Source organism: Notamacropus eugenii, chromosome 2 (assembly GCF_028372415.1).
Source record: "Notamacropus eugenii isolate mMacEug1 chromosome 2, mMacEug1.pri_v2, whole genome shotgun sequence".
Classification (NCBI taxonomy): domain Eukaryota; kingdom Metazoa; phylum Chordata; class Mammalia; order Diprotodontia; family Macropodidae; genus Notamacropus; species Notamacropus eugenii.
Genome location: NC_092873.1, coordinates 471,721,491 through 471,735,637, shown reverse-complemented (window position 1 = coordinate 471,735,637; position 14,147 = coordinate 471,721,491). Strand labels below are relative to the sequence as shown.

Here is a 14,147-nt window from a genome sequence, read left to right as displayed (position 1 = left end):
AGTTTCTGATTATCTGCAAGAGCAAATACAGCCCTTGAAGCTATAAAAAAAGAATGAATAAAACATCTTTCAATTACTTTGACTTTCCTGGTTTTTGTTGTTGTTGTTGTTGTTGAATTATTTCAAGGGTATGGGAATAGAAAGAGAGATGTTAGCATCTTCTAGTTTTAAGATATATCCAGTCTAGTGCCTTATTCCAAAATCATAATAGGCTTTTTCTGAGAGTTGAAGCAAGCTACTATGTTCTTTTCCTTACTAACTTCCTTAGCTCTGGCTAACATCATCTTTTAACATACTTCAGCAAATAAAAATACTTTGGAAAATGAAGAAATGAGTGGGACACCACTTTTTTTTTCACTTTAGAGTACAAATACATACAATGAAAATGTGTAGACAAACCCCAATTAAGTATTTTCCATTTGAAGAACATCCTATTTAGTTTTAATCAATTTCCCTTCCTATGGTGACAATAACTAGAAATCAGTAGTCCAAGAATCAACATAATCTGTTTGAGCTTACTCATCTGGTTGCTGAAATATCAGTCTTTATGTTGTGGGGAATATATTTTAAAGCTCAGAAGTTACTGCCAGAGTGAATCCAGTGTAGTAAGCCTCTGTTCATTGGTGAGGTTGACTGTTAATTCTCATATTATTATAAGATTAATTTTTTGCTCGTATGAATGACACCTGTTGCCACAGTTGCTCCATTACTAATTATTATGTAAATGCCACCCTCTCCAGGGGTCCTTTCTAATTCTGCCTAGCTGCTAGTGCCTTCTTCTCTAAGGTTGCTCTTCACCCACTCTTTATCTTAGCTGTATACTTATTTAGGCGGCTTGGTAGCACAATGGATAGAGTGTCAAACCTGCAGTCAATAAGACCTGGGTTCAGATTCTATCTCAGAGACCTAATGAACCATGTGACCCTGGGAAACTCTATCAGTCTCTCAGTTTAGGTTTCCTCATCTGTAAAAGGGAGATAGTAGCATGTATTTGGCAGGATTGTTACAATGATTAAATGAGGTATTATACGTAAAGCACATTGTAAACCTTAAAGTACTACATAAATGCTCTCTTCACCATCATCACCATCATCACCATCATCATCATCATCATCATCATCATCTTCTCTTCGCCATTCCAATGTAAACTCCTTGAGGTCAGAAACTTTTTTGCTTTTTTTGCATCTCAGGCTCATAGTACTTAATAAATGCTTATTGACTGATTACATTAGAGAGCTGTTATTGTTTTGAGAGATTTTTCTGAGTCTTCGCTGAACAGGTGAAATGAGTTTCAAACAATTTCCTCGGGTTTCTTTTTAGTTGCACTTGGACATGTCTGTAATGTCATTGGTGTGGTTACTTCCTCTACTAGTGCAGATTGGATCCCTCCACACCTTCGCAATCTAAGTGATTCTTATTCATATCTTTGTATAAATCCTCCCCAGACAAACCCCAAAACACACTGCAGGCTGTACCCTAGTTCCTTTGATTTTTCAGGCCTGCCATTGTAGCTGCCAGCTGGTCAGCTGATAGTTTTCTCATTCTCACTGGATTGCTGGTCTCCTTCCTTTTCCTTTAAGATATAGAAAACGCCATGACTTAACTTGGTACTCTACTTTAGATTATATGATCCCCTATTCAGACTGACATTTATTTGATGCCACTTTTAAACATAAAACCAAAAGAGAGTAACTTATTAAAGTATTATTTCTATAAAAGATAGGAGGTACCTCAGATACAGACCAGATTGGATATGGAAAGTTAACCCTTAAGTTGTTTTTTTTTTTTTCAGTTAATCATAGTATGCAGTGACAATACAATGAGAGAGAGAGAGGGGGGGGGAGAGAGGGAGAGAGAGAGGGAGGGAGGGAGGGACAGAGAGAGAGAGAGAGAGAGAGAGAGAGAGAGAGAAGACAGAATGAGTAAGCATTTATTAGTGTTTACTATGTACTAAAGATACAAATGATATCTAGCTAAGGGAGCTAGGTAATGCAGTGGATAGAGTGGCAAGCCTCAATTCAGAACAGTTCAGATTTAGGCTCTAACATTTACCTGAACCAGTCACTTGACCTCTGTTTGCCCCAGACTCTTCATCAGTAAAATGGGGATAATAACCACACCTACTTTCCAGGGTTGTGGTGAAGATCAAATGAAATAATTGTAAATGATGTCGTTATCCTCATCATCATTAAACAAAAGCGAGCAAGACAATTCTTGCCCTAGGTTTTAAATAGGAAACATCAACAAATACATAGAAGAGAGACATAAAGTAGGGCAGGGAACATCCCTGCGAAAGCATGGCGCAGCAGCCATGTTGTAGGGATGGCCAGGAAGCGTCTTAGAGGGCTTGGATCCCGGCTAGAGAAGGCAAAGACTTGCCCATCTGAGTCTCCGATTCAGGCGTGGAACTCAAGGGTTCATGGTAGAAGGGAAATGAGCACATGAGCCAGAGAGCAGAATGACATTATATGGAACTAGAAAACAAAAATTAAAAATAAGTAGCACAAGAAAGAACCTAAAAAGCAGGGCTCCAAACTTTTCTTTTCTCCTAGTTTCTTTCCTCTGTTTTCTTCATTTTCCTTGTCTGTAAAGCAGGGACGCTAATAGCACCTACCTCCCAGGATTGGTGTGAGGATCAAGTGAGATAATTGGACCAACAGTAATCCAAGTGGAGGTAGAGGAGGAATATCCTCTGAGCACCAGGATAGTAGGAAAAGAGCTATTCTAGAGCCTGATGTCTTTTATTCCCTTATTTCTTTTCTCTTTTTTGGGGGGTGGGGAGAGAAGGGGGACAGAAGGGCAATCAGGGTCAAGTGACTTACCCAGGGTCACCCAGCTACTAAGTGCCTGAGGCTGGATTTGAATTCAGGCCTTTCTGACTCCAGGGCCAGTGCTCTATCCACTGCATCACCTAGCTGCCCCCATTCCTTATATTTACCTGAAGAACAAATCTGTATAGACATAATGGACTATAGAATGTGCAGTGTATAGGAATGGGATGTCGATGTCCCGGGCAACTTCAGCTGATGTTTTAGGTAGAGAAGAATTCTGTGGTACCCAAGTTCAGTTAATCCAATGTATAGTCAATGATTGTCCCAGTGATATCTTCCAAATGGGGTATGTTGCAGAAGTGACACCCAAGACAGTACTGAAACTTTTGCAACTACCTTGTGTCCTGCCATGAGTAAGGAGCTGCAGAAAATGATGTAAAATCAGATGGCCGCTTAGGCTTAATTTTTTGTGACCACCACCATTATTAGCTCTGCTCTCTAATTACAGGATTAGGGACCTGATCCAGTTGCTTATGAAATCCTGCACACTATTAATAGCAATTGAATTTTTATTTGTTTCAGTTAAATGTTACTGTAAATTGAAAGGGAAGTTGGAGGGGCTGGAATCCAGAGGAATTTACACTAGGAATAGTAGTAGCAGCTGGGATACTGGATGTTGGTCATACCCCTCCAAGAGCAGGAATATGTTGGCTTTTAAAAAAAAAATATTCTCTTAAACATAGACTTTAAGTTAAATTATCAAATTTTATCAGTGTGTATAATGGAATTTAAGTGACAACATATTTTTAACATAATATGTAGTTTTATGGTCCTCTGGTTTTGACCTTTTATTTCTTTACTCATTCTTTCTCTTTAATAACAGCCACTGACTGCTTTGAAGAACATTTTCTTTTGGTTTATATGTCCTCCATCTGAATCTTATTTTATATTCACATATTTGAAATGAAAATTATTTATGTGTTGTCTTAAAGAAGCATTTTCCATATTAAAATATATAAGCATTTTTTTCTCTAGATGTAAATTTTCTATAATTAACTTAGCAGTAAGGTTTAAGTCTCCTTGGTTTATTACCACAACCGTTTTCCTACTGTTCTAAGTGGAGATAACAAAGTATTGGATAGTTTTCTAGATTTTCTCATTCTGTTTTTAATTTTCTAAACTTCTTATGGAGGTCTTCCTGAAGGCCTAGGATCATGGTTCTATCTTCCCACATCTTCAGAAAAGCACCCTGGAAAGAAAAACAAAAACCCAATGCCATTAACATCCAGAGAAGGAACTGTGGAATTGGAATGCAGAATAAAGCAGAATATTTTCTCTTGTGTTATCTTTTGTTTTGGTTTCTTTTTTCTCATGATTTCTCCCATTTGTTTTGATTCTTCTGTGCACTATGACTAATGTGAAAATGTGGTTGATTAGAATATATGTGTAGAACCCATATAAGATTGCATGCCATCTCAGGGAGGGAGGGGGAGAAAATTTAAGACTTATGGAAGTGATTGGAAAAAACTGAAAACAAATTAATTTTAAAAACTCAGAATTAGAGATTAGCCTTAGAATACCAAAGTCCTCTTCTCAAGACTTTTTCTTTACTCAGAGCCTGTGTCTGGGTACACTTTCAGAGAATGAACTTTCCTAACTTTCATCAGTCACAGGGCAAGCATATTAATTTGTTAGAGCCTTCTCATATTGTTTCTTTGAATGAGATTTCTGGGTGTATGCAATCAATTTTAGCTTATGGCAGAGGATAGGTGTGTTTCCCCAACCAAAGAATGAGTTTAACATCACATCTATCAGATGGGTTAGCATGACAAAACAGGAAAATAATAAATGTTGGAAAAGATGTGGGAGAGTTAGAACACTAATTCATTGTTGGTGGAGTTGTGAGCGGATCCGGCCATTCTGGAGAGCAATTTAGAACTATGCCGAAAGGGCTATAAAAATGTATATACCCTTTCACCCAGCAATATCACTTCTTGGGCTATATCCCAAAGAGAGCATTAAAATGGTAAAAGGACCCACATGTACAAAAATATTTATAGCAGCTCTTTGTGGTGGCCAAGAACTGGAAATCTAGGGGATAGCCCTCAATTGTGGAATGGCTGAACAAGTTGTGCTATATGAATGTAATGGAATACTATTGTGCTGTAAAAAAATGGTGAACAGGCAGACTTCAGAAAAACCTGGAAAGACTTATATGAACTGATGTTAAATGAGCAGAACCAGGAGAACATTATACACAATAACAGCCACAGTGTGTGATGGCTGTTTCTGATAGACTTAGCCCTTCACAACAATGCAAGGACCTAAAACATTTCCAAAGGACTCATGAGGTAAAATGCCATCCACATTCAGAGAAAGAACTATGGCATCGGAATGCAGAATGAAGCAGACTATTTTCTCTTTTGTTATGCTTTGTTTTTCTCATGGTTTCTCCCATTTGTTTTAATTCTTCTATGCAACATGACTAAGGTGAAAATGTGTTTAATAGGAATGTATATGTAGATCCATGTAAGATTGCATGCCGTCTTGGGGAGGGAAAGGGGAGGGAAGGGGAGAAAATTTAGAACTTCTAGAAGTGATTGTTGAAAACGGAAAACAAATAAATTAATAAATTTGGGGGGAAAAGAAAAAAAGAATGGGTTTAGCAACTTTGTAACATTGACTGTTCAGCAAAATATATCATCTTTATAGTTTTTATCATGAATATAGGTAAAAATATCATGATTTCCTTTGGAAATATGTTACAGACATCCAAGGAAGACCTTCTGCAGGCCGACTTTGAAGGTGCTTTGAAGTTTTTCAGAGTCCAGCTTCCAAAGAGGTACAGGGCAGAAGAAAATGCCCGGAGACTGATGGAACAAGCATGTAACATTAAGGTGAGATTCCTGACTTCACATGTAGTTTCTATTTATTGAATAAAGGTGGTATCTGAAGAATGGCAAGAGAACAGGAAAGGAGGCATTAAATTTCCTTGTGAGTTGCTGGGTTTTGACTAGATTAGTGAGGAGAAACGTTCCATTTTGCCTTGGTTTTCTGGTGGTCTGCTTTGTCCTAATAGAATGTACTTTTTTTTAGAGTGAAGGATATATATCATAAAAACATTTAGGTTCTTAAAGATATTTCTGTCTGGTTGGTGGCTACGTGGTAGCTTTTTGTGAGAAACAGCAGATCCAGCTAGTGACAACAGGAAATCAAATACTTGCCCAATAGGTTAGGGCCTTGAGTGGGCTGCTATGATGGTGGTTTCCATAGCAGCAGACTTGATATTCCGCTTTCACCATCTGGCTAAATGGTGATCAGGGCAACAAAAAAGAGCATGCCTATGCTTTACTCTGTGAAGATCAAAAAACCGTTTGAGGACCTAATTATCTGATCTCTGCCTCCATCCATGCCATATGCATTGCTCAGGGAAATCTGATTATATTTGAAAACATACACACACTAATATTTTAAACCTGGGCTAGAATAGGTTTCACATATTTATCTATCTAGGTATTTGGAGTGTTAAGTGGCAGTGAGGATGAGAATGAATTCCTCTAGGTAGCGATGTTCATGCCTTGAACTTTAAAATGATAAGACCTCAAGCTCTCACCCAGTCATAGCCTCTACCTCTATATAAGATGTGCCTAAACTGACACTAGACAGAGTTCTGCATTTACCTGTTGACATTCCATGAGGTTTTTTTAATAATGAATCATAAATTGTTAGTCCTTAAAAGGACCTAAGAGATCATCCAACTCTCATTTTACTACCTAATTTTACACAGGCTTGATGAGGCTTTATATATGTATATGAACATACATGCACATATATGTGTGTATATATATATATATATGTAAACATGCACACATGGATGGATGGATGGATCCATACACAGAAAGGATGTCCCAGAAATCTTAGAAAATCAGGACAGTGTGACTTTTGGATCTCCCTGTATATGTGCAGTGGTGTCTCAGATGAGCCCTGATATTTTGATTGCTGTTTTTCCTTGTCAGTTATTTAATTTCCTCTCAAATTAAGGGAATATTCTTTGTTTTTAACAGTTAATTTATTGCCTGTTTCAGTTGAATACTTTTTACTTTTAAGTCTTTGGTAGTACTGATGGCTAACCATGGTCATCATCTTAGCCTGTGAACTTGTAGTTCAGATCATCCCCTCAGTTGTCAGAAGGCTCGAGGTCTTCCTGGAGGTCTTTGCCATTCTCTGGGTACCACTGCAGCATCTGTTGTCTGTCTTTTATCTACTCATTTATTCTACAGGACAAACCTACTTTTCTTTTTTGATTATACATTTTCTGAGTAACATCTTCTGTATTACTTTATGCACACAGATTATCATTAGCAAATTATTACAACCTCTACCCTACCTTATGCCTCTGAGTTGCTCTTTGGGTCATCTATGGTTTCAGCTCTGTGGGGATAATCAAGAATATCCTGTGGGACAAATTTTAAAGCATTTATCTCAAAAATGAAATGGTGCAGAAATAAAGGGCTACAGTTAAGAATTTTTAAAAGGTATATTTTCAAAGGAAATTTTTCCTCCAAGCGATAGAGGATTAAAAAGACTGAAAAACCAGGAATGCATATCCAAGATTGCCAGAGCTGCAGGGGACTGCTTTTTCACAGTAGAACTGAAGAGCCTTTATAGGGAGTAGAAGTAGCCAGTGATTGCCAAGTGAGGAAAATAGGATTCACAAGAAGTAGAAATCACAAATGTTGTTGAACAGACCTAAAATATGGTTTTAAAAGAAAATGTCCAAGGTAGAAGTGTTTTATGAAGGCTAGGTAATTAATTATAACCAATCATAAATTTGATTTTTGTGGTTATACTTTTCCCCAAGGTATTTGGAGTACTTTCCCACAGGTTATATCTTTTTTTTCCATGTAATATTGCACAAAAATTGGTCAGATGGGGAAATTGAGGGAGGGAAAATGTGAGTGTCATATCCTCATCAGGGATATAGATAGAAGCACTGTAGTTAATAATGGAAGCATGTTTATAGGTAAGGATCAGAGTCAAAAATCATCAGTACACTGGATGATGCTTGCTTATAAGAAGGGGATGTCAGGTACACAGGCAACCTGGCATAATGGAAAAAAACCATTGTCAGAGAGAGTCAAAAGACCTGAGTTCTAGTCCTAGCTCTGACCTTGGTTAAATCACTTACTTCCTTCGAGGCTCAGTTTCCTTATCAGTAAAATAAAGATCATAACTACAGAACCTATCTTTTAAGGTTTTTGTGAGAATGAAGTGGGTTAATATACGTAAAAAGCACATTGCATAACTTAAAGGGATATAGAAACGTCAGCTATTCTTATTAGAGTTCAAAATAAAGATGATTGATGTCTTACAAGTAGGCAAATATTTTGATTGCCAAACTCCTTATTAATAGTCTATTTACAATTAATTTCAGAATTTCCACAAAAGATGACCTTAGAGATCACCTGGTTTAACTTCCTCATATTAGACATTGTAAAACTACCACCCAGAGATTTGCTCAAGTGACTTGCTCAAAATGTTAGTTTTTAATTAAAATGCTTTGTTCTGTCATAGAAAAAGTTAGAAGGAAGACCTAGGTTCCAATCTTGCCTCTAATATATATAGGTTTAGTAATCCTGTGCCAGTCACTAACCTCTCTTAGCTAAAGGCAGCTCCCTAAAAGTTGCAGAAAAGGTATTGACTCAGAGTGGTAGAAGGTTTTCCTCACCCAAGACTTTTCTATATTACTGAATTTATGTCCTCTCTCTTTCATACTTAGTGGACATCTCTTAAAGCTGTCTTAGTAAATAGGACAACCTCACACTTATCAGGATTTCCAAGTTACTGTTTAGAACAAAAGCCTTGTTTCTCTAAGTGTCTACTTAAATGCAAATAAGCACATCTTTTAATTGTTGATTAGCTCATTTGCCTCACTGTATGCATGTTTATTTTTATTCAGTATTATGCTTGTACTGTTCTTTTTTCCAAATGTTTTAGGCTAGTTATGTGAATGACAGATTATTTTAATGTCTCTTTAAATGTAATATTATTCCTATATTTGATGTTATGTGGAAATTTGAAAAGATAACTTAAAGGATAAGTATTTAATAATTAGAAAGTATTGTCTCCAATTTTTGATTCTTTTTTATGGTTAAGTTCCGTGTAGGCATTCTCCAAAATAGAGCTCTGAAATTTAGGAGGTAAATATTACAGAGGGTTGATTTCCCTTGGGTAGAGGCCATATCAGGGATAACAGCAATTAAAAGTTGATAAAATATACAACTCAGCATAGTCTCTGTAATTTTTGCAACATGGGAACTTGTCAAATATTAAACCTAATATATTTTCTTCTCCTGGTAAACGCATTTCTGAGCAAAATAAGCCTTGAAAAATCTATAATTAATGTATGAAAACAAAATATTTCCACCTAAGGATTTCATGTTTAAAAGATTGTTTAGTGATAACAGAAGGCATTTGTAAAGAAGCAGAGGAGAATTATATTTTTTTCACGAATTTAGAAGGTGGAACATGTAGCCAAGGAGGAAGGGAAGGAAAATCATTGATTGTTTGTAGTTGTGAAGAGAAGGCAACAGTCAGCCTTTTGTGTTCTGAGGAAAGAATGTGGATCCACAAGTGTGTCACCAGGAGGAAAAATTGCACAGTACTGGTCAGAGGAAGAAGAGGAGCAGTGGGGGTGGTGAAGGGGTGGGGTGTCTGATTTGCTTCAGAAGGCTAGCCATTTGTTGACCTGACATAAACAGCAGAGATCTGCTGCCTTCCTGGAGTGTGCCTATAAGATATAATAGAGAGTTTCCCAAGGCTTGTCAGAACACAGGCTAGTACTTGCTTCTGATGCTTTATGTAGGGACAGATGTGCAGGAACTCACCATTTAAATGTTTAAGTTCTTGGCAAGAAATTGAAGGTCTTACAGACACAGGTAGTGTTTTCATTACTGCTGCTGATTGAAATTTGGAGCTTTAGAAGAGATCTAATTTGAGGAGTGAATAGCCAGTTGATGGGATCCTGGATCTAGAACTGGAAAAGTTCTCAGAAACCTATCACCCATGTTTTGCAAATGAGGAAAGAGATCAGAGAGGTTATAACTTGTTCAAGGTCACAAAGGGAATAAGCAACAAGAATGGGACTTGAACCCAGGCCCTCTGACTCTAGAGCCAGTATTCTTTCCACTATACCACATAATCTTGCGAAGAAGATGATATCTGAGAAGGGCATCTCGATGTTTGCACTATAGCTTAAAACACAGGACCAACAGACTCTTCACTAGGGTTGGGTGAATGGGGGGGTGGGGGTGCAATATATTATTACCTTTTTATTTTCCCATAGAATCACTTTAGCCTGATGATGAAGATAAAATGGTGGAAAGGTAGTCTTGAATTATCTAAGCAAAACTCTAAGATGGCAGAGGAGGTAGTGAGAATGAAGAGGGAACAGGCAGGGTGGGGAAAGGCAGCATAGTGCCATGCTCCTGTCATTCTTATTCCTTGCCCTATTCTGAAGATGTATTCATAAGGTAGCCTCTTACCAAGAAACATCCCAAACTCTGTTGTTACTGCCTAGTTTCTTTCATTCTCCACAGAAGAATGTATCCTCATCTGGACCTGTATTAATATTGTATTGATTGTATTGTATGTTATATTATTGTAAATTGTATTGATACAGGAGAATCCTATTAGGAAAACTTCCTCCAACAATTGAAATTGGAAACTTTTTTTCTAAGTATGGTCTTGGGGACTTTCCCAGCGCTCTTTAGTAAGGTTATTATTTGCCCATGACCACAGAACTAGTATTTGACCTAGGTCTTTTTGACTCCAAGCCTCTCTTTCCACTGCTTCTTACATTACAATTACTAGATAAAAATTCTTTCTGAAAATGGATCAGCATGGTTTGGTCTTGCCTCTACACAAATCACATTTTTAGTAAAATTTATCTGGAAACTGGTAATAATAATAGTTCCTCCTAACAATGCTCTGTGTCTATATTTGTACACGTCATGGTGTATTTATTTGCCAATGACTTTCATACTGTGGGTAAAACAGAAAATGGAGAATATTTTGATTAAAAAGCAATTTATTTTGCTATTAATTTCTTTTTTGCTAGATGTCATTTACTGCTCATTGTTGTTAATGTGTGGAAACAAGAATGTATTCTCCCAAATAAACTTCCTTGGAATTATCAGTGAGGTCACACAAAAGCTTTTATTCGAGTCTATGGCTCTCAAATCGGTCCTTGCATTTTCAAAACTTACAAGATGTGTTTTTGGTGAGCTGCATCTTGTGTTATTTTCCCATAAATAAAAATTGTTGATTTTTAAGGTTTTAGCTGCATTTGGGAACCTTTACTTCAAAGCTTCACAATCTTTTGGACTGGAAATATTTGTGAAGTCATAGATAGGGATAACGTGGAGGTTCCACTGATAGCCAGTTGCTAAAGAAAGTGAGCAAAGAGCAGATCTGTGGGTCTAAACATATGGACATTTGTACTGCCTCCTTCTTCTTCTAAGCTTCTGCCAGCATTCATTAATTCTCAGGACTTTTTGAGAACTGTGACTTCTTTTTGAGCAGAGAGATCAGAAAATGTCTCCCTTTCCTTAGGAGAAAAGTGAAAGCTCCATTGTATAGATGAATAGGGCAAGCACTAGGCCTTTCCAGACTTCATCAGCCTTGTCCAGTTATTGAGAAAACTAGAGGCCCCAGGCATCTTCCTTGTGTATGCACTTCCACTTTGGTAGACTTTCCTAATCAACTCTAAATATGAGTATCTTCTACTGTCTTCTTAGGGTATCATTGTACCTACTTCAGCTTTTTTAAGTGATCTAGTTTATTCTGTTAGGAATGTTTTCATATTTACCTAAAGTAGGTAGACTAGATATTGATTATTTTATTCCTGGTATATTTCTCATGTGGGAAAGCTCTTTTTTTTAAACCTCATACTAAAGCTTGTATTAAGCTTTCTTGTGACACCATGTGCTTGTTTATGAGTCATTTTCACTTACCCTCAGATGTTTCTCCTCAAATCCTTGTTGCTTGCTTTACCAGCCACCATTTTCCCAAACTTATCCTATCTTGCCATGCCAGGGGCTGCCCCAGTGATGCGTGCCACCCTAGCCTCCTGGATTGTGACTCTGCAGTGTTGCCCTGTCTTGGAAATTAATTTCTTACTCCCAGGCCTAATCTCCCTATTTGGAGATAGGGATGCCTTTTGGGATTGCTTTTTTCTATCATTCTTAATTCTTTTTTGTTGTTGTTGCCATCTGAAAGATCACATCCAGTTTGGAAAAGTGGCACCCCACTCCATACGAACGTGATCCACTATATAAAAGTGAAGGAGATAAATTAGTATGAAAAGTGATCCCTTAATAGAAGTCCTATTATATTTGTGAGGAAAAATATCAAAGTCACAGGTACAAAGTGAAACCCTAATTTAGGTAGTTATTACTGTCTTTGGATTAATTCAACTCTTGGACCCTTTCAGCATATAACTAATAAGTAGGTGTCATACATACACACACACACATTCATTTCCCAAACCTCAAAATAAAAACAACAGAAAGTAATAACCCTCACTTACCTAGATTTTTCTTCAGAGGATCAATTGGCAAGCATTTTTTAAACAGTTACTATGTGCTAGACACTAAAGTAACCTCTGAGGCTACAGAGAAATCCCCCTGCAACCTGCAACCTCCACCCCCCCGGCCCTGTCTCCATCAAAAAAAGATACAAAAAAACCCAGACCCCTACCTTCCAAGAGTGTATGCTCTAATAATGGAGACAGAGAACTAGGTCCATAAAAATATGTTCAGATAGATGGGAGGTGATCTGAAAAAGGAGACATGAACTGGTAGCCTCCTTTGAGTTGAGTCTTGAAGAAAGCCATGGAAATGGAGAGGTGGTAGTGATGGGCTGGGGCAAAGAATTCCAGAAATGGAGAATGGCCACAGACAAGGTCCAGAGACGGATGGGAGATGGACTGTGCTGTTCCAGGAACTGCAATTAGGCTTACTATAGCTATCTCATAGAGTTCATTAATAGGAGGGGAGAAAGATACCAGAAATCTGGAAAAAACAGAAGGTTAAAGGCTATAAAGAGCTTTAGATGCTTAATAGAGGACCTGGATGTAATACGGAGCCACTGGAGTTCATTGAACAAGAAGAGTGATGTTGTCACATCTCCAAAATCAGCTTGGCAGATTGGATATATGGAATTAGTGAGACTGAGGTGTCAAGGATGACCCAAAATCATCCTGAATGCCTGGGAGGATGGTATTGCCCTCTGTAGTAATAGGGACATTCAGAAGGATTGAATGTTTTAAAGAGAAAGATAATGATATCTGTTTGGGGGTATTTTGAGTTTGAGATACCTACAGGATATCCATTTCCAGATGTTCAAAAGGCAGTTGTAGATGCAGGTCTGTAACTCGGGAGAGAGACTGGAGATGTATTTATTTGAGAATCATCTGTATAGAGATAATAACTGAACCAGGTAGAACTGTGGGATCATCAAATTGACATAATAAGAAAGGTGAAAAAAAGGAGGCCCACATGGAAGTAAAACACTTGGTCATAGTGACAAAATCCAGGGTATAGCCATTTCTGTGTACAGCTGAGGTAGAACATAAGAGTAGTTCATGGGAATAGAGTAGATTGAGGCAGTGGAAATGAATGTATTTGATGTACATGTGTATGGGTTAAGAATGCAGACAGGAATGGGGAAGAAAGATGGGGAGTGAGGCACTGAAGTCATTGGGGAAGGAAGGAAGGAGAGTGTCCTGGGGTTGCTAGATAGCAGCCAACAGGATCTCCCTTGGATGATGAATTTGAATAGTGTGAACCCCCATGGAGGAGAGGCTGCTGAGTGATGTTACAGGAAGAATCTGGAGGTGGTGTGGGAAATGGAGTATTCCAATTCCCCCACCTCCACCGGTGAGTTCAGGGCTGTGAGTAGCACTGCAGCAGTATTGGCAAGGGTGAATAGTATGTGGAAGGAGTGATCATGAGTGAGCCAGATCTTAGTGAGTGACAGAAGTTGGAGAAAAGAAAATGTTTAAGTTGAAAAGAAGTTTGTTATCTATTAAATAGATGTTCCAGAGAGCCCAGGGGAAGTGTGGGGGGGTGCGGTGTAGATCTGGAGTAGGACATTTGGAGTATGCAGTTCAGGGAGACAGGAATGAGAGTGGGGAATTCTGGGATGCGGAGCAAGGTTTGTACGTTTGTGGCCCAGTGTTAACAATTACTGGAATGGGGAGAGGATAAGAGAGCAGGAGTATGTTAATCATTGAGGAATTAATCCAAAGAGTATCAATGGCTGAAAAGAGATCCATTGAGGGAAGCAATTAATTAGACTGTTCCTGTTTTTCTT

At 38.0% G+C, this 14,147-nt stretch overlaps 1 protein-coding gene across 12 annotated transcripts in view; it reads left to right on the top strand.

The window, feature by feature from the left end:
• Positions 1-14,147, top strand: part of RABGAP1L (RAB GTPase activating protein 1 like) — a 686,444-nt gene that overhangs the window by 534,942 nt on the left and 137,355 nt on the right. For all 12 annotated transcript variants that reach the window (XM_072637875.1, XM_072637876.1, XM_072637873.1 and 9 more), the window contains one exon: positions 5,540-5,668. In XM_072637875.1, the coding sequence (XP_072493976.1) occupies positions 5,540-5,668 (129 nt within the window). The remainder of the gene's footprint in view (positions 1-5,539; positions 5,669-14,147) is intronic.